The 27,618-nt window shown below is 41.3% G+C and overlaps 1 protein-coding gene across 1 annotated transcript; it reads right to left on the bottom strand.

The window, feature by feature from the left end:
• LOC135876096 (solute carrier family 22 member 2-like) lies at nucleotides 1–27,145 on the bottom strand. The gene is made up of 11 exons (XM_065401272.1): nucleotides 26,729–27,145; nucleotides 18,605–18,708; nucleotides 16,298–16,452; nucleotides 14,529–14,697; nucleotides 10,636–10,750; nucleotides 9,967–10,073; nucleotides 9,574–9,788; nucleotides 8,394–8,502; nucleotides 6,239–6,351; nucleotides 4,325–4,424; nucleotides 1–67 (listed from the first exon to the last, which is right to left on the bottom strand). The coding sequence occupies exons 1-11, from the start codon at nucleotides 27,143–27,145 to the stop codon at nucleotides 1–3; spliced, it is 1,671 nt and encodes a 556-aa protein (XP_065257344.1).
• Between the last annotated feature and the right edge of the window lie 473 nt (nucleotides 27,146–27,618).

Consider the following 27,618-nt stretch of genomic DNA (forward strand, 5'->3'; position numbering starts at 1 on the left):
TTAATTAGGTGCAACTTCTGTTGTTAAAACATGCAGGTAAATCACTTCTTTTTTGCGCTTTCTTTGTCTGTGGAAACAAAACAGAAAAGGCAATTGGAAGGAATAAGAAAAGAACAGGTGCTACCCCAAGGAACAAAAAGAATGACCAGCTAAAAAGATGTGTATCTTCTACTCTGATTAAATTAAACGGAAAAACTAGTTTGTGGTTGGCAAATAAAAAAAAAAAAAATGAATCTTTTAATTCTTTTCCAGACACAAACAGAGGAACTAACCTGCAGAGGAATCAGATTGCTCTAAGGCCCCATTGCATTCTCTATTTCATAGCAAAATACTGGTGTTTTTTTTTTTTTTTTTTTTATAAGGAACAACCAAGTGCTATTCATTTAAAGGACTGTAAGTTTGCACCAAGTTGTAAAGAATGTATTCAAACTACCCAACTAGGCTAGTACATCTTTTTCCACACTCCGCTGTGACTGCTTTGGAGTACACATTGTATGCAATTAAATATGGATTGGCGGAGAAAACTGTTTTAACAATGATTTGTGATACAAGCCAACAAAATGCAGGAATGCTAACTGAGGACTGACATGCAGCACAAATGCCAGTTATCAATAGTGTGTTGGCCTTTACTTTCTGATTTTCCTCCATTTTGCTGGTGTTACCACCAAACTTTTGTTTAATTTAAGCAGTATTTTGTGTTTGAGAGAAAAAATTCCCTAGGATGTTTTTATAAAGCAAAGATTTTTATCTAGAGTTCTGTCTGAGGAAAAAATGTTAGTAGAATGGAATTTTTGTTTTGTCTGTTATATGGCACAAAGTTTTAACAGGGTGATTTAACATTGGAACAAACAGCCAAAGGTTGTGGTGGATTCTCCATCTCTTGAGGTCTTCAAGACTAGATGCCTTTTCTGGAAGATCTGCTTTAGCCAAACACAAGTTACTGGGCTCAATACAGAAGTAATTGGATGAAATTCCATGGCCTCTGATACACAGGGCCTCAGACTTGATGATCTAATGGTCCCTTCTTGTCTTAAAATTTATGAAAAATAATCATGATAAAAAGTAGCTCCAGCTACTGAGAAACTACTAACTTTATTTTCACATATATAGCTACACACACCGAGAGAGAGAGAGAGTTAAAAGAGCATTCAGGTTGCAAAGTTAACCACTCAAAATTTAGGAAATGCCAGGCTTAAATTTGCCTGTGGAACCTTAATTTGGCCCCTTGTGCCTATGCATTATGAGATTCTTTAATTACATGATCACATACTAATTTGTTTAGAGACGTTGTTATCCTTTATGTGGACAATCACTAGAAGGTGAGGAGTCACACACGTTGCCAGAGGTTTTACAGATATTTGCTGAGAGCGAAGGAATGGTGAGACTTGGGATTCTTGGGTTCCATTCCAGCCTCTGGAAGGCGCAGCCTTTTCTGCCAATTCCTCCCTCCCTCCCCATGTGATCCCTTCAGCCTCCTATGCTCTAGCCTGCCCCATGCCAGTCCAATATGTTTCCCACCCTTGACTCCTTGCGCCAGTTCCATTCTCCTCACCTAGCTAATCTGAGTTTACATTCTTTAGGCTTCTCATCCAAGTTCCTGTCTGTGTGCCCAGTACATCCTAGTTTCACCTCTCCTGATCACCCCCTTGCCCAGCCAATCCCAGTCTCCCCACCCAACTTCTAAACCAATATGCCTCTCTACCCCATACTGGCTCCAATAGCCCTCCACAGATTCCCCATCCACACTGACTCCCACTCCCTATTTCCCTACTCTTGGGCTCCTTGTCTAATCTCGTGTCCTTCCCCTGATTCCTTGTCCCAGTTTCTTTGCCCAGCCAGGCCCAGGTTTCCTCTGACTCCTCAACAGGTCTCTCTCCTGACCACCTTCTCTTCACCCCTGCTGTTTCTCAGTCCCAGTTGCCCTGCCCAGACAGTCTGTCTTCCACCCATTTCCTGGCTCTCAGTCCCTCTAGAATCCCCTTCCAGCCCCTGTCTCCTTGCTCAGCCAGTCTCTCCTGCCAGGGTTCCTTGTCCTAATCTACAGCCCCTGCTTTTGTTCCGTCTGAATCTGTTTTTGTCTGGCTTTTGTCCCCTCTGCATTTGAATCAGACACCTTCTTGAGCAGTGGGTCACTGAGAGCACAGGAAAGTCAGGCTCCTTACTCTCAGTTCAGGTGCTTGGGCCTGGCACAGCCCACAGCAACTCAGAGCTGCAAGTGCAGGGAAAGTCCTGCTCGGTCCCAGGCTGGAGCATGCCCAGTGCAAACCAAATCTTTGGGGCATTTACTTGAGAGTCTCAAGAGAGCATGTGCAAACTGCAGTTCTTCAGACTTATAATTTGGCCAAATTTGGGTCGATTTTCCTAGGAATAGCACAAGATCTGTCCCTGACACAAAGGCCTCCACTACCAAATTCCTTGCTCCAAAGCATGGGGATGATAGAGCTTTTTAAAAAGAGGGCACAAGAATTTTTTATCATGGGCAAAATAATGTTTCCCCCTAGCTTCATTCTTGGAAATGGCTGAATCATTTCTCCCCAAATTTCAGCCTGAGGCATGGAAAATTTCAGTCTGTACTGTTAAAATTTGGCCAAGTTAAAAACAACTAAAACTAGGGTCTGGAAACCCCAATAATAGGCAGCCCTAACCGGCCCGGTTTCCTATTTCAGAGATGTGCTGATGTTGCCATTTAATCATCATGGCATATGAATAGCTTCTTGGAGGGTCAAATTCACCACTATCCCCTTGTTCTTTCTCCTTATTCTCTTCTTTCCCCATCAGCCACAGCCGTGCCTAAATTGAAGTGTATTGCACCACATTCTCAGCTGATGTCAATGGAGCTATGCCAGTTTACAGCAGCTGAGAAACTGGCCCGTAGGGTTTAAAAAGAGAGAGCGCATGCACATGTGCTGGGTGAATACCACACTGTATTTATTTGCTCACATTGGCTTCAGCCCTGCTTGTTCTTTTTTCTAATGGGAGCTGTCCGTGAGCATTTGAGCAACTATTTTATTTGCACAAATGCATCTAAAAAGTGGAAAACACATTGTAAACCTGCTCTACTACAGTTATGACACATTTTAAGTTGGTATCTATTAGTATTCTGACTGGAAAGGATATGTCCAGCAGTGTCTCAGCTATATACAGTATAATTGGGACAGTTTTCCCAAAACTCCTTCCCTTGCATGAGGGCAATTAAATAAGCCAAACAAGAACCTGACTTTACCTTGTACAGCTATGCCCTCAGCTTGAGTGTAGTTTCCCTGTCACTGAACAAACTGAGATGTAAACTCTGAACCCAGCCAATGTATCTTACAATAGCCTAGTTTTTTTTTTTTTTCTAGGAATGCTGCCTTTGCATCTTTTATGTAACTTTTTTCCTGTTGGTAGAAAAGGTGAATCAGCTCCCAGAACTCACTGCCAAGGCTCTTTCCTACTACAAAGACCCTGCACTGAATTAAGCTGTGGGTTCAAAAGTCACCTCTCGCTCTTTGCTGTTCCCTTTTATCCATGACAGCTGCTATTGCTGTGACAGCGAAGACTTCATTCCACATACCTACAGCTGAAAGTTTGCTGCCTCTCAGTATGTAATGCACGTCCCTGTATTGAACAGCCAACATCAAGGTCACAGCTTTTCAAATTCCACGTAAAACAAACTTCCTTTCAGCTATATACTTGTGTACAGCTCAATTAGATCGTGCAGTATAGCCGTGATACTGCTATCCAAAGGCCAGCTCACGACCTCTATTATTTGTTCTTGGATTCCTGGTAGGCAGGAAGTACTGTAGTGTTTTGCGATTGCAGCAACAAACATTCTGAAAGTAACACGATGCTTGGTAGAGAGGAGGGGATGGCAACTCAAAATGATCTGAACCATAAATTGGATCATTGGGGAAAACAAAAACAGATGCCAATATTTTGTAGTTGTGAAATACTGTATTACTATGACTCCGGATGTGGGTTTGGTATGACGTGTTACATTTAACACACAAACTAGCCAAACAACTACGAATTTACTGGAATACTTAGGAATAAGGATTCCACCTCTTCACATTTTGTTAAAACAAGTCCAAGAATAGCAATGACATTTAGAGCCTGGATTAAATAAAATGGTATAATTTAAAATCTCCTATCCTGCCACCCCAGTAGAAAAATTGTGCATAGTCTTTTCAGGTATTACACTGTGACTTTAGTTTTCTGCGTTGCTGTGGCTGCAAAGTAGACCGACAACAGATCCTTCCAGGGATGTACAATAAAATGGTGTTCTGAGGGAGATTTTGTTAATAAGGCTTGACACAAATTTCTCTTAGGCTGCATGGTACTGTACCTGTGCATGTTTTCAGCATCTTCTATGGTCTCAGGCAAAGTTTTCCCTTTGGTCTCAGGTAGGAGCAGCACCAGTCCACCATCAATTAAACCAACCACAGCTTGGAACAAAGATCATGCAAAAGGGTTAAATTTGATACAAAATACATAGTGAGCATGACATGGTTTAATATTCATTTGCAGCAATGATTATGAATTTGAGGCAAAACTGCCTCTGCTGACTGAATAAGTTGTTCCATTTTTTCAGTAGGCACTGCTTTTATTATTGAGGCCCTTCTGCGATGAGAAGAGAGAGGCTGGGCCACTCTCTCAGATGTGGCTTAGCCCCTTCACCACTCAGAGGGCACAAAGGAGCCAGATTCTGGCTCCAACAGGCAAACTGAGACCTTCCCTGGTGAGGGGAAGCTCCTGTGCCACCAGCTGCCTCTTCCACACTTGTTGGCAGAGGATGAGAACTTGGAAAGGGAAGGGGTGGCACTCTGCTACATCAATCCTCCACTGGAGTCTGACCCCTTCGGGACCATATGCCAGTGGTGAAGGCCTAACCTAATTTAGCTGGTGTATCTAACATATTGCAATCATCTCAAACAAAATTCCAACACTGAGCCCACAGTGAAAGAACATTAAGTGATTCAGGGCATTTCTAAGCCATGGCATTTAGTGAATTTTTCTGTCATGAGAACAATAGGGGGAAAATATGGCGTATCTCCTAGTGCACAGTATTGTCTACTAGGAAAGTTCTCTTACACAACTAGTGAATGAGGAGATTTCACTCCAACTCCATCCCTTTGCCTGGGCAATCTGTTCCCTCCGTCCCACAACCACCCATCCTAAATCCTTCAAACCACCCACTTTCCATGAAGTGTTGCAGAGTCTCATCCGTTGCTGCAGCCACTATCTGTTAAATGTTCCATGAGCTGGATACACCTCCAACATTGTTGCTTGGGTATTAGGGAAATATAGTGATTTCCGCAGCTGTATCTAGGGGTTGGAGTCCTTTGGAGAATCATCACTGGTTGCTGTGGGGAGTAGGCCGTGGTGAGTTGGCTGTTTCCCTCGTCCAAGGACTCATGGAAGCAACTGGCCAGTAGGCCAAGAGGTAAGGAAGCACGGTCGAATGGTTAGGATGCTAACTTGGGACTCGGGAGACCAAGATTCAATTCCTTGCTCTGCCACAGCCTTTCTCCCTTGCATAAATCACTTGGGGAAGTGTCCCCTTCTGTCCACACTTTTAAAAGGATGTTGTTAAACTGGAGTGGGTTCTAAAAAGTGCTACGAGAGTGATTTGAGGTCTGGAAAAATCTGTCCTCCTGAGCTACACTGAATAAATTCAGCTCCTTTTAGTCTAATGGAAAAGGTTAAGAGGAGACTCACTAGTTTATGGTCTCTAAGTACCTACATGGGGAAGAGATTTCTGATGGTAGTGTGCTCTTTATCAGTCAAAAGCATGCCATGATCCAATGGATGGAAGCTGAAGCTAGACAAATTCAGACTAGAAATAAGTTTAAAAAAATTTTATGTTGAGGGCAATTAACCATGGGAACAATTTACCTAGGACATGGTAAATACAGAAACAAGGTGGGTGAGGTAATATTGTTTGTTGGACAACTTCTGTGGGTGAGAGAGAGAAACTTTTGAGCTTACACAGAGCTCTTCTTCAGGTCTGCGAAACTAACTCAGCGTCACTGCTATATAAAAGGTTGAACAGATTGTGCATCTGTAACTCTGAGTACGTTTCCCAGACCTGAAGAAGAGCTCTGTGTAAGCTTGAAAGCTTGTCTCTCTCACCAACAGAAGTTGGTCTAATAAAAGATATCATCTCACCCACCTTGTCTCTTTAATATGCTGGGACCAATGTGGCTACAACAACACTGCATATAGTAAATACAGTCACTCTACAATACAGAACTCTTACCAAAAACTACAAGTGGCAGCTCATGCCAGATCTCTGCCAGTCTGTAGACAATGAATGGAGTTATGATCCCACCAATATCAGACATGGAAGAGCAGACAAGTACTCCCAGGTTCCTAGAAAATATATGTATGTGAAATGTTCCCCCATTATTAATTTGTTTAAAAAGAATTCTGCAGCTATTCACTTAAACATTTTTAGCAATGCATACAGAAGAGTAGGCAAGCCATTCCTGTTAACAATACTAGGAGGGATGTCTAATCTGTTGCACATTGCAATGGAAATGTCCCTACTGGGATATAATGAGAACATAGTAGGTACTAGAGGGATGTCCAGAAGAACCTAGGAATTGGTTTGTGCACTAGGCATTGGTCTGAAACATGATCTTATTTAACATCTTCATTAATGATCTGGGAAGAGGGGATAAATAACTTGTTAATGAAATTCACAGATAATATAAATTGGAAAGAGTTGCAAACATTGGTGAGGAGATAAAAATAATAAAAAAGAACTTTAAAAAGTCCACTTCTGACTGGGCTAATAATAACCAAGAGTAATAGGATGCATTTAATAATAATGAAAAAAAAAAAAGGATGAAATGTCAGGCAAATCTTCCAGTGAGATGTACTAGAACAGTGGTCTCCAAAGTGGGGTGTGCACACGAGGATCCTTTGGGGTGCACGGCAGGAGGAGCGCCGCCGGAGCAGCGCCGCTTCCCCCCCCCCCCCCTCCGGCAGTTCGGCCAGGAGTCCGAGCGGCGCTTTTTTTGTTTGTTTGTCGCTTCGACAGTTCGGCCGGGAGCAGGGGGTGCGGGCTCAAAAATTTTTTACTGATGGGATGCGCGATCAAAAAAGTTTGGAGACCACTGCAGTAGGGGAAGCTGCTGGCCATGTAGTGCCCGAACAAAGTGCTTTTGTATTTTACAAAATACACCTAAAAATACATTTCAAACAATGTGAACAGCAGCCCAAGTAACCTGCAACTAGCATGTCGTGGTGCCATAAGAGACCCAGGTTCTGTTCTCTGCCCTCGCCTCCTTCTCCCTCAGCTTACACTACTTGGATGACAGAGCCACCGACTAAAGGTGGCAGGTTGCTGAACTGTACGTTACAAATCATTTCAACGCCTCCTCTGGCCTCATCCTTTCCCCTTCCCTCCAAAAAAACCTGATTAAATGAAGGTATTATACAACGAAGAACAGAAAACCTACAGGACATTTTTGTCCATCTCTTTGCCAATACAGGATTATTCCTTATAGTGCTTTTTCTAGTGCTTTATCCAGCCTAAATTTATATCTCCAAAACGATGGGGCTTCCATTGCACCACCTAAGGAACACTTGCATTTTCTAGTACAGTGGTCGCCAAACTTTTTTGATCGCACACCCCATCAGTAAAAAATTTTTGAGCATGCACCCCCTGCTCCCGGCCGAACTGTCAAAGCCAAAAAAAAAAAAAAAAGCGCCGCTCAGACTCCCGGCCGAACTGCCAAAGGGGGGGGAAAAAAAGTGGCGGTGTTCCGGCGGCGCTCCTCCTGCCACGCACCCCGAAGGATCCTCTTGCGCACCCCCTGGGGTGCACGCACCCCACTTTGGAGACCACTGCCCTACTGTAGCAATAGCCTCCAGCCAGCCTCCGTTGGCAATCCCCAGGCCCCAATCATTCTCTCCTGGCTTGCTTCCACTAGATCTCTGATGCTGCAGCTTTTTCATTCTTCAATGGCTCCTTTTTCATCAGCTTCTGGGGGCAGCCTTTCAGCATCACCACAGCTACAGGTCTGAATCAGTCTTAAAATCAGCCAGCGCCAAGAGTGTTTCACTGTCCCTGGTTGAGATGCTAAATAACCATCTATAGAGTGATTATTCTCAAATCCAATCCCGTGTTTTGTGGTATCTGAAACAACTTTTGCAGTGAATGTTTTGCATCAAGCTCTGCTCCATTGGGCCATGCAATGTATTTGGATAGGTTAAAGGTGGCCCACCGTACTGTTTAATTTTTAATTAAACTTCTGTCATTTGATAGACATACTGTTCTGTTTTTTCTAATGTGCAGTCCGTGGCTCTAACATGTTTCTGTGATACCCTTGAATCAGTAAATAGAGACACTTCGCACTCTTAGCCATTAAGTTTTATACTGGATTAACAGAAGACGATGCACCCACCTGAGAAATGTTGGGTACAATTCTGCATTTACTAGGCAAACCATTTCATAGCACATGGTAATTCCCATTCTGCCCAAGCAAGCTGCAGTAATTTTTAACCAATAGATATCTGGAAGGAAGTCACATGTTAGCATTACAAAGGTGGCTGGTTTCTTCTGATCATGTCATAAAAGAGTGTGAAAGATTGCATTTAGTAAATACCATACAGCACAGGAACCCCACGGGGGGGAGCTACGAATGGGTTCTCCTTTCACCCCATATCAGTTTGCAATACTAATACTTCAGAGCTTTTTAAGCATTTTAGATTTGTCAGTGTGCTGTACAATAATAAAGTAACTGACCCCCACAACACTCCTGGGAGGTAGGGTAAGCAGTGATCGCTTAGTTTCCCTATTTGTAAAACAAAAGCAGCAAAGATAAAGTTACAGAGAGTCCTGTGGCACCTTTAAGACTAACAGATATATTGGAGCATAAGCTTTCGTGGGTGAATGCCCACTTGCCCAAGGGCCACATACACACAGAACTAAGATTAGAACTCAGGATTTCCTAGCTCTAGCCACAAATGTAATTGATTAGACTACATCACCTCCTTGTATAAACCAGGAAGTGTCCGATCACTGTTTTAAAATGAGTTTGTTTGGTCAGCTGAGCTCAGTTTTTGGGCTGTATGTAAAAGTTTGGGAAAGATATATTATGTATTAAATCTTAAGTGACTGGTGCACCTGAGACTATACATATAAAAGAGCATATTAAAACTTGTAAAATCCTGGTGTCTGTCATTGGGATTGTCCATCAGGTTAGGTGTGTACCAGTTCTTTGTGTGTGTGCAAATACAAACTTTGGGGTGTACAAAGACATGTCTGGCCAAAACAGTGTGCTTGTGAACTTGCATGTGCAAATTTACAGGCTGAGTTGATGCCATTTGGGAAATTTAGCCCATTATGTGCCCCATTTTTCAGCACTTGCATTATAAAAAGCTCTTAGAGAAGGGAAAAATGATTGGTAATTTTTATCTTCACCGATGTTTGCGGAAAAATACCTATAATTTGTTCCCATTGAATTGCAACACTGATGTGGACTATAATAGCAAAAGTGGTCTTTTCAGTTCTCCAGAACACACACACTCACTCTCTCTCAGGGGTGACAGTGACACAGACTAACAAAAGCTTGAGTAACTCACTGTCTGGGATGAAAGCTGTAATAAGGCAAGCAGCCCCTGCCACCAGATTTGCTGCAGCCCAGGGATAGCGACGGCCAATGCGATCAATTGTGAGTATGAGTATGAGGGCGGCTGGAAATTCAACCAGTGCAGAATAGAAGAAATCCAGATAAATGTTCCCACCAGCAATCCCCATGTGCATGATGAGCCCCTGGTACAGAACAGAGCTTGTGAACCTAGGCAGAGAGCAGAGCCCAATTGAAGCCAAGTTTGCAAAGGGATAGATTAGTCAAAGAATTAAGATTCACTGCCAGTCAAGGGCCATATGGGGAAAACAGAGCCAAATTAACTATGTGGGGGGTGATGCGGGGTGGTCTAATGCTTTGAAATGAAAACTGTGTTACCCTCCCTTACCAAGTGTACATCAAAATGAGTGTATGTTTCCTTATCTGAGGTGTTCTGACCAAGTCTAGAAATGAAGGGCTCAGCTTTTCCCCATCTTCCTCTTCAGGGTTGAGACTCTAGGAAAGGACCAGAGGGACATTAAGGAAGAGGTTAGGGGGTGAGAGTCTGGGGAGTTTGGCCTTGTTTATTTTCATTGGATCAACATAAGCATAATCGTTTCTGGAATTTTTCATTTACTAATTAAGAGTCTGTCTGCAAAGTAACCAAAAACTGAGGGGAAGTGTGGACACTTAAACAGCCCACCCTTTCCCCCAGCTGTCTGTCTGTACCAAAGCAACCTCATTAAATGAAGCAACATTTCTTTTTAAAAACAATAAATGAATAAAAGATACTTTGGAATTTTCAGTCAGATGTGAGCTGGTTGGCTGAATACTGCTTGATACTTCATAAGAGGAAGAACTCATTTTGGCTATTGGAATATTTATAGGAGTCTCCATTCATATAAGTGTGTTGTTTTAATATCCAAGGCTTTCACAAAAGAAAACCACTCAACTCCACTTTGCAGATTTGCAGCACTTTGGCTTGTCAGTTTGCTCCCTGTTCTGGATTCAGAGCAATCCTAAATATATAGCACTGTTTGCTTGTAATTACACACCCAGGAAAAAAATACATGATCACCTGTAAAGAGGGAGGCACCTTTTTCCCATTTCCCTTGGCAATACGGTTAATAATTTTCATGGCTTTGTCATTTTTCTGTTGAGCGATCAGCCACCTTGGTGACTCTGGCAGACACCTGCAACACAAGCAACCAGGCACAGGTATGTGGAAACAAATGTCGCTGTAACACTGTGTATTCAAACTAAATTGAGTTTCCGTTGATAGGACATTAAGGGGTACAGAACATCCATAACTCCAGCTGAAGCCATGGGGGGTTGAGGATGCTTAGCTACTCTCAGGTTCATCATTTCATCATTTCCAAGGCCACAAGAGATCATTGTGATCATCTACTCTGTCCTCTTGTTAACACAGGCCAGAGAACTCCCCCAAAATAATTCCTAGAGCACATCTTTTAGAAAAATGTTCAATCTTGATTTAAAAATTGCTATTGATGGAGAATCCCCTACAACCCTTGTTAAAGTGTTCCCGTGATTAATTATCTCACTGTTAAAAAAAAATTGCATCTTTTTTCCAGTCTGAATTTGTCTAGTTTTAACTTCCTGCCATTGGATCTGTGTAGATTGAAGAGCCTATTGTTAAATATTTGTTCCTCACATAGGTACTTATAAACTGTGATCGTCACTCCTTAACAAAGAGAAGGCTAAGCTAAACAGATAGACTCAAGAAGCTCAATCAGTATAAAGCAGGTTTTCTGAACCTTTAATCTTTCTCATGGCTCTTCTCTGAACCCTCTCCAATTTATCAACATTCTTGCAGATTGTGGACATCAGAACTAGACACATATTCCATCAGTGGTCAGACCAATGCCAAATATGGAGGTAAAATAAACTTTCTATTCTTACTTGAGTCTCCTGTTTATGATGACATCGTTTGGCTTTTAGAAAAAAAACATTTGCTATATTTTGAAATAATGTAAAAAAATTCTGTCCATAAATAAGAGAAGGTGTTGACATTTTTCTAGATTGTGAAATTCTGATGAAACTTTTTGCTGAAATTCTGACAAAATAGTCAACAAAATGTTTGCAGATTTGTTGTATTTATTGTTTGCCATTTTAAACCAATAGAATCATAAAAATATTGGGCTGGAAGGGACCTCGGCAGGTCATCTAATGAAACCCTGAACTGAGGCAGGACCAAGTGTACCTACACCATCCTAGACAGGTGTATGTCTGATCTGTTCTTAAAAACCTCCAGTGATGAGGATTCAACAACCTCCATTGGAAGCCTATTCCAGTGCTTAACTACCCTTATAGTTAGAAAGTATTTCCTAATATCTGACCTAAATCTCCCTTGCTGCAGATTAAACCCATTACTTCTTGCCCTACCTTCAGTGGACATGGGCAACAACTGATCACCGTCCTCCTTATAACATATTTGTTTAAGAACTGGTTGGACAAACACATTTCAGGGATGGTCTAGGTCAGGGGTTCTCAAACTTGGGGTTGGGACCCCTCAGGGGGTCGTGAGGTTATTACATAGGGGGTTGCGAGCTGTCAACCGCCACCCCAAATCCTACTTTTCCTCCAGCATTTTATAATGGTGTTAAACACATTTTTATATATTTTTAATTTGTAAGGGGGGGGGTCGCACTCAGAGGCTTGCTCTGTGAAAGGGATCACCAGTGCAAAAGTTTGAGAACCACTGGTCTAGGTTTACTTGATTCTACCCCAGCAAAAGGGGCTGGACTTGATGACCTCTAGAGATCCCTTCCAGTCCTACATTTCTATGATTCGCTTTGACGATTGCTATCAGATTACCTCCCACCCGTCAGTCTTCTTTTCTCAAGACTAAACATGACCAGTTTTTTAATCTTTTCTCATAGGTTAGGTTTTCTAAACCTTTTCTCATTTTTGTAGCTCTACTCTGTACTCTCCCGAGTTTATCCACATCTTTCCTAAAGTTTGGCCCAAAACTGGACACAGTACTCCATTGAGGCCTCACCAGTGCTGCACGGTGCGGGACAATTACCACTCATGTCTTATATATGACACTCCTGTTAATAACTCCCCAAAATTGTATTTGCCCTTTTCTCATCTGCATCACATTGTTGACATATATTCAATTTGTGATCCACTATAATCCCCAGATTCTTTCAGTACCACTACTGCAGAGCCAGTGATTCCCCATTTTGTATTTGTGCATTTGATTTTCCCCTCCTAAGTGGAGTACTTTTCACTTGCCTTTACTAAATTTCATCTTGTTGATTTCAGACAAATTCTTCAATTTATTATGGTTGTCTTGAATTCTAATCCTGTCCTTCAAAATGATAGCACCCTCTCCCAGCTTGATGTCATCTGCCAATTTTATAAGTATACTCTCCACTCCATTATCCAAGTCATGAATGAAAATATTGAATAGTACTAATAAATATGCTCTTAAACTAAATGAGTAACTTTTGAAAAGTTACAAATCACCTTCCTCACCTTTCCCACTGCTTAAAGACACCCATGTTTCAAATGTTAAATCTCACAGCTAGAGATGGGTCTAGAGAAACACCCTGGAACTCTGTGCATGGGGTAATAGTGGGTGGTGGGGAGTTCAAGCCCAAATGTGCTATTGAATTTTGCAGCTGGCCCCTCGCTCTCTATCGGATCAAACTGAAGCCTCCAAATTCGAAAAAACCCAAGTTTGGAAGGAGTGGGATGACATGCAAAATTCAGACCTGGGTTTGAATCCCACCCCCATCTCTAAATAAGGCTAGAATAGTGACCTAGTGGCTAATGTTTTATTATTGCCATTCTGGGGCTGAATGTACAGAGGAGGTGCTGGAGATGCAGCACCCTTGCTATGGATGATAGAATGGAATAGAGTGTCTTACATTGTTAGGTAACAACCTCTTTACTCATTAACAACATTGAGTGCTAGATTGATCATAACAGTGCATTCATGATATAGTAGCTTTTTTGTGCGGAATATTCTAAAATTTCAGGTTAGCTGTCTAATCAAGTGAGAAGTAGAGCTAATGGAAAAATGGAATTTCCATCCCCTGGGAACCTCCAATATCTCAACATTTCTTTTCATCCTGAATCAGGAAGAAAAGTCAAAATATCAAAACTTTTTGCAGAACAAGTTCCAAAACATTTCAATTCAGAAAAGTTGAGACATTTTGTTTTGGGTCAGGTTGACATTAGTGTGTGTGTCTGCCTTAGCCACTGGGATGCCTTATGTGAGTTGTTCTGGGTCCTTCATGCCCCCATTATCTCCTATAGGCCATGCACCCTGGTTGAACTACATCTGCTATGATGCAAGGTGGTCTTTTCCTGTGATTGATTCTTATGGGACTCCCATAAGGAGGGAGGGATAGCTCAGTGGTTTGAGCATTGGCCTGCTAAACCCAGGGTTGTGAGTTCAATCCTTGAGGGGGCCACTCAGGGATCTGGAGCAAAATCAGTACTTGGTCCTGCTAGTGAAGGCAGGGGGCTGGACTCAATGACCTTTCAGGGTCCCTTCCAGCTCTATGAGATAGGTATATCTCCATATATTTTATTTTTCATGACATTCTGCAATGGCTCAGCATCAGAGAAAGACTGCCATGCACCATGGGAGATATAGTCCAGTTGGAGAAGCATGGCCCATGGAAGAACCAGGGCATGAGAGACCTGAAACTACAAATCCTATGACGCAACGCAGTGGCTTTGGTAAGTTAATGTCAACCTGACATGAAACAGAAGGTTTCATTTAGATCTTTTTAATGGAAAGTTCTGCAGAAATCGATCCTTTCCTGTGGAAAATTTTAATCCTGGTGAAACCCCATTTTTCAATGGTAAAATGTTGCAGCTGAAACCTTTTGACTAGCCCTAACAGTAAACTAACGATGTCAAAAGGAGCTCAAACTGTAAACTAAAATCTCCATTTTGTATTTTTGCTTTTAGGTGAAATATAAATATGCTTACCAGTAATAGAGCAAGAAGAAGAAGTTTGGCAGCGTAACAGTGAGCTGCAGCCATCTCCAGTGAGGAATCATATAAGCAATAGCAGCGAGTACAAGGAGTCCAACAGTAAAGGCTACTTGGTAAACAATTCCTACTGTCCTTCTATAGCTTAAGCCAACAAATTCTGTGACTAAAAAGATAACACAAATCAAGGTAGAAAATAATCAGTGATAAATCAATTTAGAGATTGGAGAACCTAGATCCCCTAATTTAAAACCATTAAAATTGTTATAGATTCTAGAATTTATGACCTTGTAAAATTTCTGTCCTATCTAGAAGCCTTAACAGCCCTTTAAACTGAGTTCTCTTCAATGATGTAGAGTAACTATTAAAAATCAAATTCTACAAATTCGTCATGTTTCATGAACAGAAATACATAGATTTTTTGAAAAGTTTGGATGTTACTAAACCACAGTAAATTTCTAACAGTGATTTTGGTATCTAAATATTTATTTTTTAAAATGAAGACCGTTAAGTGGAAAATGGCAGTAGATGCAGGGGGAGGGGGCAGGGGAGGAGGTAGAGAACTTATAATTGATGTTTCTTGAGAATGTTGTGTATGTAGTTTAATAGAAAAGTATAAAACATTGTTGATGTATGGTTATGTGGACTTGTATTAGAAGCTGTTCAGTATCATTACTGTGTGCATATTTAATTTTTAGATTTCTTTTTTCCAGAAAGGGCTTAGTGGTATGTTCTCATTTTGAGATTACAGATGACAGAAGAGTATTTATTGTGTGTCAGAGTTAAAGGTGTTGGGTTGTGACGAAATATGCATTTCTTTGTACTTGGTGTGAATAACAGGTGAAATCCCATCCTCACTGAAGTGAAGGGGAGTTTTGTCACTGACGTCAGTAGGACCAGGATTTCACCCATTAAGAAGTTATGTGGACAAGGGATGCGTTTACCTATTTGTTGCTTGCATTTAAGTGCTTTGGTTTTCTAAATGTAAAAAGGAAGCATAATATTGTCAGGTGGTAACCTTACCTTGTCTGGAAATAAGGTTTTTTTATAAGGTCTCAAGTCATGGAACCACAAAAAGTCTGGGGAACAAAAACTTCAATTTGGACACGACACTACTCACTACCTTTCGAGGCCAGCCCCACTCAGTCTGTACGCTATGTGTACCTGCAGCTGGGAGAGTGCCTCCTAGCCCGGGTAGACAGACGTGCTTGAGCTAGCGTGCTAAAAATAGTAGTGTGGACATTATGACATGTCCAGTGATGCAGGCGAGGCACCTAAATAGAAGCCCACCCAACCCCTTCAGTCCGTACTTAGGTGACTAGCCCTGGATCTTCCTGGGCTCACTCCCAGCTGTAGGCATACCTTTAAAAGTTAACCTGCCTTTGACAGCATTTCCAATTAATCCATGTCCCTTTATGGGTATTTATTTGAACATATGCTTGTTAATGTGGGAAGGCACAGTATTTTCCAAAACGGTCTTATTCCAATATGTGTAGGCTTCTCAAAGACTTAGGGAAGAATGGCAAGTTTTTAGATCTAAACCCCCCGATATTGTCTCATCTGAAAAGAAAATGTGATTTTGACATAAATCTTGGTTTTGAGCGTAGAATGCAGTTTTTCAATGAATAAAATGAGCTTCATTTTTCAGTGTGTTACCCAGTGAGCTAATAATTCCTTACATTCAGCTGTATTAGAACAAATCTGTTCAGCTCTACTTCTACACCCAGGGCTTTATTCCCAGAAGTGGAAATTGCAATCGGTCTTACTCAGGATGTAGCCTGTTAACCAGCCCCCCTTGCTGACCAGTCCTTGTATGAAACGATAGATCAGCATCCACGTGTAGCTTGGTGCAAAGGCCATGAGAACTCCAGAAATGGAATTGACAAGGATTGTAATTAACAGGCATAATTTACGACCAAACCTGCAGAGAAACAAATGTATCTGTGATCATTATGTGCATTACATCGTGCAAAACATAACTGAAGAGCAAATTTTCACGTGGCTGAGTCATGCTGGTTGCAAAGCAATACTTTTTGAATTCATTCTATTGAAAGATCTGTTATTTTCTTCTCCCAAGTTTTGTTCAGAGCAGTTTCTCATGTACATACAGTTTTTAACGTTGTACTGTAACACCTGGAGTCCTCATCTAAAGAGAGAATTGCTGATAGACCCATCCATTCATTTTGCTAGGGAAAGAATACTGAGAAATGCTTGTCTGGCCTGTTCCTGTAGCACCCACAGCATTTTGGTTAATTTCCCAATCATTTTCTAGGGTACCCCCTCCTGTGCCCATATATGTGCATAATAATCGAGAGGGGAGAAAGCCAAGCCACTATTGTGCATTTTTAGATATTCTCAAAGTCCAAGTTGTGTGACGTATAGCAGACAGCAGCTATAGTTCCCTGGGTTGCACAGAGGAAGCAAGAATTTTGCAGAAGTGATGGCTCTTTTCTGGGGCACATGTTGAATTGGGGATTTTAAAAGGAGGAAAGTATGTGCTGCAATCATTGTTTAACTCCGCTGGCTTCACAGCTGGTCTCAGCTAGGTGAGCAAATGCCAGGCAGCCAGTTGTGACATCCTAATCCTGGGGCTGGTTTGTCTGCCGGGGCCGGGCGCTGTTCTAGTTTGCACTGGCTGGCTATGGCCTCCAACGGTCCAGCTGTCAATTGGCATAGCCAGAGCACAGAATGCTCCGTCCATGCTTCCCCTCGCCCACAACTTGCCCTCTACACTGAGAGCTGCAACAAGGGGAGTTTCACAGAGGAGCCAGCTATTCCAGCTCTATTCCTGCTGGGGAGTCTCAGCAGGCATAGAGTCTCTGTCCTTATATCTCCTTTACCCACATGATTTTCCCCCTGCTTTTAATGAAGGCAGGAATTGCTTTCTGGTTCCCTCCACCAAGATTTTCCCTTTACAATGATCTTCGTGAGTTCTTACAGACTCCTTTCACCCATGTGTTTGCACGTTTTCTTACCATGAACACTTTTTGACCTGGCTAATGGGCTCTGGAAACATCCTGTGGTGGCTGTCTGACTTGCGCTACATTGATCTGTAGTTCTTCTTCTATGCTACAGTAGTTTCTCCATTGACCTATTCAAGGACCCTAATTTTTGCCTCATTCCAGTCATCCTTCCCCAGCTATAGTGCTCAGAAATTTCATATTAGGCCTGCAGTTGTCTCTCCATTGGTATCATAATGGATCCACTGATATTCAAAAGCAAATGTTTCCAAAAGAAACAGGCTTATTACAATGCTGGAAAGACATTTTGGTTTGGTTTAATGGAGAACTATTTATTTAGTTATTTGATTTATAAAAATGCACCATCAGTCAAAACTCTGCATCCCAGTACAATAAATGTACACTAACAAAAATAGCAGAGTGACAAATGACAGCCAAAGTAAATTTCTTCTTTCCCCTCAATAAAATCAGCAGCTCAAGTCACTCAGATGCCCCCTTCATCAAATCCCACGTAAGCAGGTCATTTGAACTATGTCCTAAGGGTCAGCCAAGAGGGCTTTGCCAAGCCAACAGGAAATTCCAGACTCAAGATCCATCTCCTAAGAATGCCCTAGGGGCCTTCAGCGTTCCAGATCTGAACTGTAGGGGCAAGTTAGGAGTACTATAGCTGATCTTAAACACTGCATAAGAGGAGAGGTGGTCTTTATGGTAGCCAGGGTACAAAACATATAAGACTTTATAGATCAAAATGAGCACCTTGGATTTTGCCCAGAAACCAGCTGAGTCTATGAATAGGTCTAATATACTCCTTTGAACTAACACTTCTAAGAAGTCTTATTTTGCCCTAACTGAAGCTTCTAAATGGTAGTTGCAGCGATCCACCCTTTCTTCTGCTCCTGGCTTCTGGGATATGACATTTTTATGGATCCACTGATCAGAGCCATATATTTTAGGAAATAAGATATTTTAGCCACCAGGAACTACTCCATTCTAAGTGACTGAGTGATCTTTTGAATTAGTATTTCAGTACGTTCATTTGCCCCTTCAATCATACGTGTTGTTTAAAAATATGAATGTTAAATACCCAAAGTGAATATCTCATCCCACACGTACCTGTCTGCTATGTAGCCAATGCTTATGGAGCCAATAAAAAATCCAACGTTCACACAAGACTGAAAGAGATCCAGCTTCCAGGAGTCCTCACACACCAGGTTAAACTGCAGAGGCACATCAGTGTTAGAACAGGGAGAACAGACACTCCATAACATTAGACATGGCCCAGCCATTTTGAGATATGATGAACCCACCACACACACACACAAAAAAGAATTAGGAAAATTTTCCAGAAATGAAATGACCTAGTTCTTTTAACCATCATAGCTGAAATACATTTTGTCCAATTTGCCTCAGTTTTCAGAAAAATACTACCCTTGTTAAGGATCAGGGCCCAGGCATGGACATTGGCATACTGGAGATGAATGCATGGCTGTGCAGACCGTATCAACAGGAGGGCTTGGCATCCTGCACCCTTGGGAGGCTGTTCCAGGAAGGAGGTGTGCTGGGGAGAGACAGACTCCACCTCACCAAGAAGGGGAAGAGCATCTTTGCAAACTATCTCACCAACCTAGTGAGGAGAGCTTTAAACTGGGTTCAAAGCAGATAGATGACAAAGGCCTACAGGTAAGCATAAAAAAAGTGACCTTAACAGAGGGCTAGAGGTTTGGGAGGACAAAGTTAGTATAGGGTCATGAGAGAAATCAGTGGGGAAAATCTGCTTGAAATCTTAGATATCTATACACAAATGCAAGGAACATGGGGAATACATAGGACGAACTGGAAATATTAGTACATAAGCTAAATTATGACAACTGTCATCACAGAGGCTTGGTGGGATAAACCTTGCAACAGGAATATTGGTCTTGTAGAATGCTATAGCTTGTTCCGGAAATTCTGGCAGGAAAAAAGGGAGGAGGTGTTGCATTATATATCAAGAATATATGCAAAATTTCTAAGAAGTTCTTGAAATATATTGGGGACAACTTTCTGTTTCAGAAAGCTGAGGATGTAACCAGTGGGACAGCCATTTTATATTTGATTCTGACCAACTGGGAGGAATTGGTGGAAATCTGAAGGTGGAAGGTGACCGTGAAATTATAGATTTCAGGATTCTAAGACAGGAAGGAGTGAGAACAGCAGAGTCTAACAAACTCAGACAACTGGTAGGTAAGGTCCCATGGAAAGAAAAGCTAAGGGATAAAGTCAGTCAGGAGAGCTGGCAGTTTCTCAAAGAGACAATATCAAAGGCACAACTGCAGTGTGATCTATCCTGATGCAAAGGAAAGATTGGAATAATAGTAAGAGGCTAATATGGCTCCAGCAGGAGCTCTTTAGTGACCTGAAAATCAAAAAGGAATCTTACAAAAAGTGGAAACGTGGATGAATTTCTAAGGAGAAGTACAAAAGAACAGCACAAATGTGTTGGGACAAAGTCAGAAGAGGCTAAAGCAAAAAAATCAGTTACTCCTAGCCAGGGACATAAAAGGCAATAAGAAAGAGGTTCTTTAAATACATTATGAGTAAGAGAAAGGCAAAGGAAAGTGTAGATGCTCTACTTAGTGGGAAAGGAGAGCTAATAACTGATGACATCAAGAAAGCTGAGGTGTTTAATGCCTATTTTGCTTCAGTCTTCACTAAAAAAGGCTAATGGTGACCAGATACTCAGCACAATTAATATTAATTATGTGGGGAAGGAGCGCAAGCCAAAATAGGGAAAGAACAGGTTAAAGAGTATTTAGGTAAATTAGATATATTCAAGTCAGCAGGGCCTGATGGAAATTCATCCTAGGGTACTTCCGGAACTAGCTGAAGCAATATCAGAACTGTTAGCAATTATCTTTGAGAACTCCAGGAGGCTGGGTGAGGTCCCAGAGGACTGGAGAAGGAACAAAGAGGACCTGGGGAATTATAGACCAGTCATCCAAATTTCGGTACCTGGAAAGATACCAGAACAAATTATTAAACAATCAATTTGTAAGTGCCGAGAGGATAATAGGGTTATAAGGAATAGTCAAACCAACCTAATTTCTTTCCTTGACAGAGTTACTGGATTAGTGGATGGGGGAAAGCAGTAGATGTGATATATCTTGATTTTAGTAAGGCTTTAGACTGCCCAATATGACATTCTCTTAAGCAAACTAGGGAAATGTGGTCTAGATGAAATTATTGTAAGGTCAGTGCACAACTGGTTGAAAGACCATATTTAAAGAGTAGTTCTCAATAGTTTGCTATCAAACTGGGAAGGTGTATCTAGTGGGGTCCAGCATAGGGGGTCAGTCCTGGGTCCAGTACTATTCAATATTTTCATTAATGACTTAGATAATGGAAGAGTACACTTATAAAATTTGCAAATGACATCAAGTTGGGAGAGGTAGCAAGTACTTTGGAGGACAAGATTAGAATTCAAAACAACCTTGACAAATTATAGAATTGGTCAGAAATCAACAAGATGAAATTCAATAAAGAAAATGCAATGTACTTCACTTAAGAAGGAGAACTCAAGTGTACAAGTACAAAATAGGAAATAACTGGCTAGGGGGTAATACTGCAGAAAAAGATCTCTGGGTTATAGTGGATCACAAATTAAATACGAGTCAACAATGTGATGCAGTTGTGAAAAAGGCTAATATGTTTTGGGGGTGTATTAAGAGGAGTGTTTCATGTTAGACACCAGAGGTGATTGTCCTGCTCTACTTGGCACTGGTGAGGCCTCAGCTGGAGTACTGTGTCCAATTCTGTGTGCCACACTTTAGGAAAGATGGGGATAAATTGGAAAGAGTACAGAGGAGAGCTACAAAAATGATAAAAGGTTTAGAAAACCTGACCTATAAGGAAAAAGTTAAAAAAATTGGTCATGTTTAGGCTTGAGAAAAGAAAACTGAGAGGCAGAAGGACATGAGTCTTCAAATTTGTTACTGGTGGTTATAAAGAAGACTGTCTCAATTGTTCTCTGTATCCACTGAAGGTAAGATAGGAAGTAATGCACTTAATCTGCAGCAAGGGAGATTTAGGTTAGATATTAGGATAGCTTGTTCCGGAAATTATAAGCGCAGTTAAGATCTGCTTCCAAAGGAGATAGTGGAATTCCCATCACTGAAGGTTTTTAAGAACAGATTAGACAAACATCTCTTAGGGGTGGTCTAGGTTCACTTGGTCCTGCCTTACCACAGTGGGCTGGACTTGATGACTTCTCAAGGTCCCATCCAGCCCTACATTTCTATGGTTTCTATTATTTCTCTGAATATTACATAATTACTTCCTGGGGTGAGGGTTCAGGGGGAAAGAGGAGGGAATTTTAAGAAAATTAATCCTCCTGTAATTTTGGATAAATTTGGAAAAACGTCTGAATCTCTATCAGTTTATCTTGCTAAACCTCTAGACTTTATGGTTTGTTCATCGCAATTTGTCTAGCAACTGAAATTGTGTGATGCTGCAGAGATTTTACTCAGCTTCATTCTCATCTATGTGTAGTGACTCTGCGTGGAGGAAGTGTCCATCCGTTCTGCCTTGGAGTTAGGCATTTATGGCTTTGATTTAGGAGTACATCACATTTTCTGGCTGCAGCCATATAATCTGTGGTATCACCCTGATACCTTTCATTAGTTTTAGATTGGCTTATAGGGCTAGGCGGCACCATGGGGGGTTGCACGGCTGCTGGATGCTGGGAGGGTTGCCCAATGCAGTTTTCAGCAGCAGGTAAAGATATTTTCAGACTCTGAGCTCCTGAACTGAGCTTTACCCCGGCAGCTGTGAAGAGAGTAATGTCTGTGGGGGCATCCATGGGCCACTGGCTATGGGTTCATATTTGTTGCTTAATAGAGTCGTTAGGTGTGATACAATGGGCCCTGGCACAAAGCCCAGCGGCAGAGATTACTTCACTTTTATTCACAGCAAACATGTACTCTGTAACTTCGCTGTGACTCACCCTATGTTTCTGTATGTCTACACAGCACTCAGCCTCCCAGACCGGATCAACTGACTTGGGCTAGTGGGGCTCAAGCTAGTGCACTAAAAATAGCTGTATGTAGACAGAGCTTTTAAGTTGTGGCCCAAGCTGGTCTCTCATTAGTGGTCTCTCTAGGCTGAGGGGCTGTCTCCAGCCTTGACCAATGCCAGAAGCTTCAAAGGAAAGTGAAAACTCTGAATGTTTAATACTGTATTACGGGCACAGTTTTACTCTCATTGAAGTCAATGGCAAAACAGGGAAAGGACCAGGTATTAGGTGGGGGAATGTCCTTATTTTCTGCTCCCCTTAGTCCATATAATTTTATCCTACCTAATGTAAGAGCAGATATTGTTCTTGCCCATGTCTAACCTTTTCTTACATTCCTGTGCTCTTTGCCTCAGTAACATCCTATGGCCATGAGTTCCACAGATTCCACTTTACCCCATATTTAACTCATTTCCTTTTATTTATATGTGTCGGTGTTTAATTCAATAGTATTTTCTCATATTCTCATTTAAGAGAAGGGATAAAGCATGCACTAAGACTTCTTACCATTCCCCACTGCTTTATAGTATCCATCGCATCTGCTTTTTCTCATCTCCCTTCCAAATTAAATCATTGTAATCTCTTTAGCCTCTCCCCCTGTGACATACACCCTCCCCACATGCTCCTAATCATTTATCTGGATCTTTGCCTCTTTCAAGGGAGGATTACCTAAAGGGAATGCAGCACCAACGCAGATCAAGCTGTATCTCACTGTATATACTGGCATTATAATAGTGTATGGACTATTCTTAGTCTCCTTCTTGATACTACTTGATGTCTGGTTGGCTTTCTGGAGTTCACAGCACAAATTCAGCTCTCAGCATATGCCTTCAATGTATTTGTCTACATTAATAGTAACCATATCAAGCTCTTATGTAGCATTTTTCATCAGTAGATCTTGAAATGCTTTACACAGGAGATAAAGTATCCTCCTCCATCTTATAGCTGGGGAAACTGAGGTATTGTGAGGGGAAAGTGACTTGTCCACTGTCACACGACAGGCCAGTGGCTGAGCTGGGAATAGAACCCAGATCTACTGATCCCAGTCCAGTGTTCTACTCACTGGGCAATACTGCCTTCTACTACATTGAAGCCTACATCATATTATAGAGCGGTTTCAACTAATCACACTCTAGCACTGTGTATAAACAGGGCTAACAGGACATAATCAGGTTAAAAATAATATTTAAACAAAATTCCTTTCTTAGCAACATAACACCTCACAAAGGATTTTAAAATATTAAACTTATTTTTCAACGCTCATGCTATTGGTTTATTTTTGCATTTCTCTCCATCAGTTTCACTTTTATTTCTTGTCAATTTCACTTTCAGGTTCTCATACACTAGCAAAATACTGTGGTTTCTCCTAGCTGGCAAACATTTCAGGAGAATATCTGTGTGTTCACCTATGTAATATCGAAAATCAGATTAATTTATAACTAGAATATGGCCAGAGAAGAAGTCAAAGTAATACTGAGAATACCTTTGACTGTTCTCATTAACGTCTTTTCTAAGTCATGGAACCTTGACACTATTATAGCAAAAGGTTCTGATTCATTGCCACCATTCACACTGAAGAGAGTGTGACGCTGCACCCCATATTCTTCACAAAAATATTGTTATAATATGAATATGGCATAACTAAGATGTTTTATGCAAGATGGGTAATGTGAAGTATCATTGGAAAGGTTATGATCTACTGAATGTGTTTATCCAATTTGTATGCATGTACCATTTCTGTATATGAAGTTAGGAATATTGACTATGTAACAATTACAACTGTGTGTGTACTTGGGGGAACGCCCACCAGACAGTAAGCAATTAGCCTGGATGGGTCATTAAGAAGGACAATAGAACTTTGAAGATACTAATCTCCCACCTTCCTGAGAAGCTTCCTGGGATGCTGCTTTGACACTACAAGGTCATGTGATCATGTCACCTGGTACAGGGTCCCACCTTGAGCTGGTATTTTTCCACTGGAAGGGGATGGGATAGGAAACAAAAGATTCCTGCCATATGTAAATCCTATTTAAGGCTGGGGAGGGAGGTAATCAGGACTCTTCTCCACTGCCTCCCCACCCAAGAAGGAAGACTGCTGAAAACACCTGAAGAAACAAAGGAACTAAGCTGGGGGAGACAGGGGCTGAATCCAGGCAAGAAAGGACAGCCTGTAAAAGGAATCCCAGAAGATTAAAGCTGCAAGCAATGCAGTTTACCATCAAGAATCTCTGCAATCTGCTTGAAACAACATACAAGGTGAGAAATTATTATTTGTGGCCAGTATTCCTTAGTGTATTAAGCTTAGTTGGGTGTTTTGATTTATTTGCTCAATAATCTGGTTTGATCTGTTTGCTATTCCTTATAAACACTTAAAATTTACCCTTTGTAGTTAATAAATTTGTTTTTTGTTTATTCCAAAATCCAGTTTATGTAATTTTATAACTGGGAGGTGGGGGTGGGCAAAAGCTGTGCATAACTTCCTCCACATTGAGGGAGTGGGTGATTTTCATGAGCTTATTTCTATATAGATCTCTATACAGCACAAGACAATATAATTTTGAGTTTACACTCCAGAGGATGTATCCACAGGAGCACTGGGCAATCCCCTAGCTGAGTCTCCCACAGAGAGCTGATCACAGACTCTGTGTGATTCTACAGCTAGGTGTGTCCCTACCTGTGTGTGTGCTGGAAGGGGGCTTGAGAGCCTGCCCAGGCTGGTGGAACAGGTGGGCTCAGTGGGACCCCAGCACATCAGGTGGCACCCTTGAAAGGGGGGTCCAACCTGTCACAGGCAGCATGGCTGGTGAAAGGGTTTCCTTGCATTTGATGAACATTCCATGCCTCTCTCTGGTTACTGCTAAACCATCTTTTCCAGTGATTACTTTTATCTCTGGTTTGTAGAATCTTCTGAAGAACATTTTTGTTGCCTTTGGAATATACTAGATTGCAGCAAATGGCCAGTACGGTAGGTTAAAAAATTTCCCTGGAGGAGGATACCCCTGGATTCACCTTAAAAGGTCTTCATGGCTCCTTCCCCCTTACAACTTGCTCACTTTGGAAACTGCTCATGACACATGATCACTTACAGGTTGTATTCTCATCTTGAAGAATGTAGCAGGGGAGGCATCTATGTTAACTAGAGCCAGTTGAATTACCCATTGCAAATTAGTTATGTGACAAATGTAGCCTTTTTCTCTGTTTGCAGATCGTTTTTACCTTATCCCCATTATCTATTACTGTATTTGTTATATGTAAATATTTTCCAATTTGACCAAATTTCCAATTTTGTCTTCACTGTGTCTTTGACGTTATTTATTATTCATGTACGAGATCAGTCAGCTAGGTCATGTGTAAAGCCCTTCATTTTCAGCTTTTATTTTGTTTAAAATGTCCTGGGAATTTATTAGTGTTGGAAAAAATGGGTGAAAATTGGTGCAAAAAATTAGCTTTGCAGTTTTCTGAGAAAATATTGCGGGTAAATATCACTCTTTCCCCCTGTTTATTAAAAAAAACTTTAAAAACCCATCTTTGTTCTGAAATAGGCTGACCAGATAGCAAGTGTCAAAAATCGGGACAGGAGGTGGGGGGATAATAGGTGCCTATGTGAGAAAAAGACCCAAAAATCAGGACTGTCCCTATAAAATCGGGACATCTGGTCACCCTATTCTGAAATGTAGTCAGACAGTTTTTTGTTTTCATCTATTTTAGCATGAAAAGTAGTTCACTAACTTGTATTTGCTTTAAATGCTGCTAACTTTTCACGCTATCTGTAAAGCAGGCCCGTGCATGGATGACTGAAATATTTAAACAAGAGAATAGCAAATGATGAAATGTGCATAATCATTTGTATGGAAATTAATGAAACTTTCAGGATTTGTGAACATTTTTATGAATAAACTTCCAGTCTTCTGACTACTCCTGAAAAACTAGTAATATGACCCTGCAAATAATAGCACAGTGTACTTACTATTTTTCCCCACAAATATATTCATAGATCACTTTTTGTACTCTTCAACTAGATTTAGTGTTAGCATTGTTATTGGGAATTATACTCAATCTATGCACATGCTGAGGTGAGACTATTAGCTGGCATACGTGTTTCCTCCTTCAGAAAATTATTATTTGGGATTTTTTCAGTTTGCAAATACCTGGGTAACCATGGGCTGTTGCTGCTTGTTTAAGTTTCTTACCTCAGTCACGATGGATGATGCTGAAGAATCGTAAACCCAGCCATCTTGACAGGGGGTAAGAGGGATACTGCTCCTGTTGCCATAACCGGTGAAGTTTTCTAAGGGGTTTGTGCAGCTGAGGCCAGTTGTGTTCCAGTCCATGTCGTATCTCCTGCACTGACTAGAGAGAGACTCCCCATGTCTCCCCTGCTCTGGAACGGTGTAATTCAGTTCCTCTTCTAGACTCCAGCCACATCGGCTGCTCAACTCAGCAACTCCAGGACTGAGACAGCGGTGTTCGGGAGTGAACCCCAAGAAGACGACACCCACGTAAATAGGGGTGAAGGAGGCAGACAGCAGGCATAAGACAAAAAAGGCTCGCTTCTGGAACAAGTCAAATTCCCCAATATGCTCTAGAATGTCATCTAAGGTTGGCATTTTTGCATATGGCAACTCACTTAAAATAAGTAACCAGGCTGCTCTTCACAGCATTGCTCTGCATTTAGTTGGAAGCAGAGCTGTTTAAATAACTGCAGGATACTTGACCAAAAGTCAAATAGTTAATTTACCTTGTAAATTGACAAACCATGCGTTGCAACCTTTATTTCTCAAGCGTTGTTTCAAATCAAGCTTTGATTCTTATGTGACGCAAACTCTGCTGTTGGTTGTTAGCTTGTTTTGTGTGTTACGGGCTTGGAAGATTACGCTTGGTGTTTTACATAGCATCTGTTGATTTGTTAGTATATGATATAGGCTAGACAATTATTCCTCTGTTATCTGAGTCCATAAGCATTATAAATGCACATTGTGTTCTTCATTGTTCATAGGGGCCTGTGATTTTTATACCCTCAAGTATAACAGATTCTAGCCCCTATATGCTGCGCTGGCAGTGTATACAGACCACATTTCCA

This window comes from Emys orbicularis, chromosome 3 (assembly GCF_028017835.1).
Source record: "Emys orbicularis isolate rEmyOrb1 chromosome 3, rEmyOrb1.hap1, whole genome shotgun sequence".
NCBI classification, from domain to species: domain Eukaryota; kingdom Metazoa; phylum Chordata; order Testudines; family Emydidae; genus Emys; species Emys orbicularis.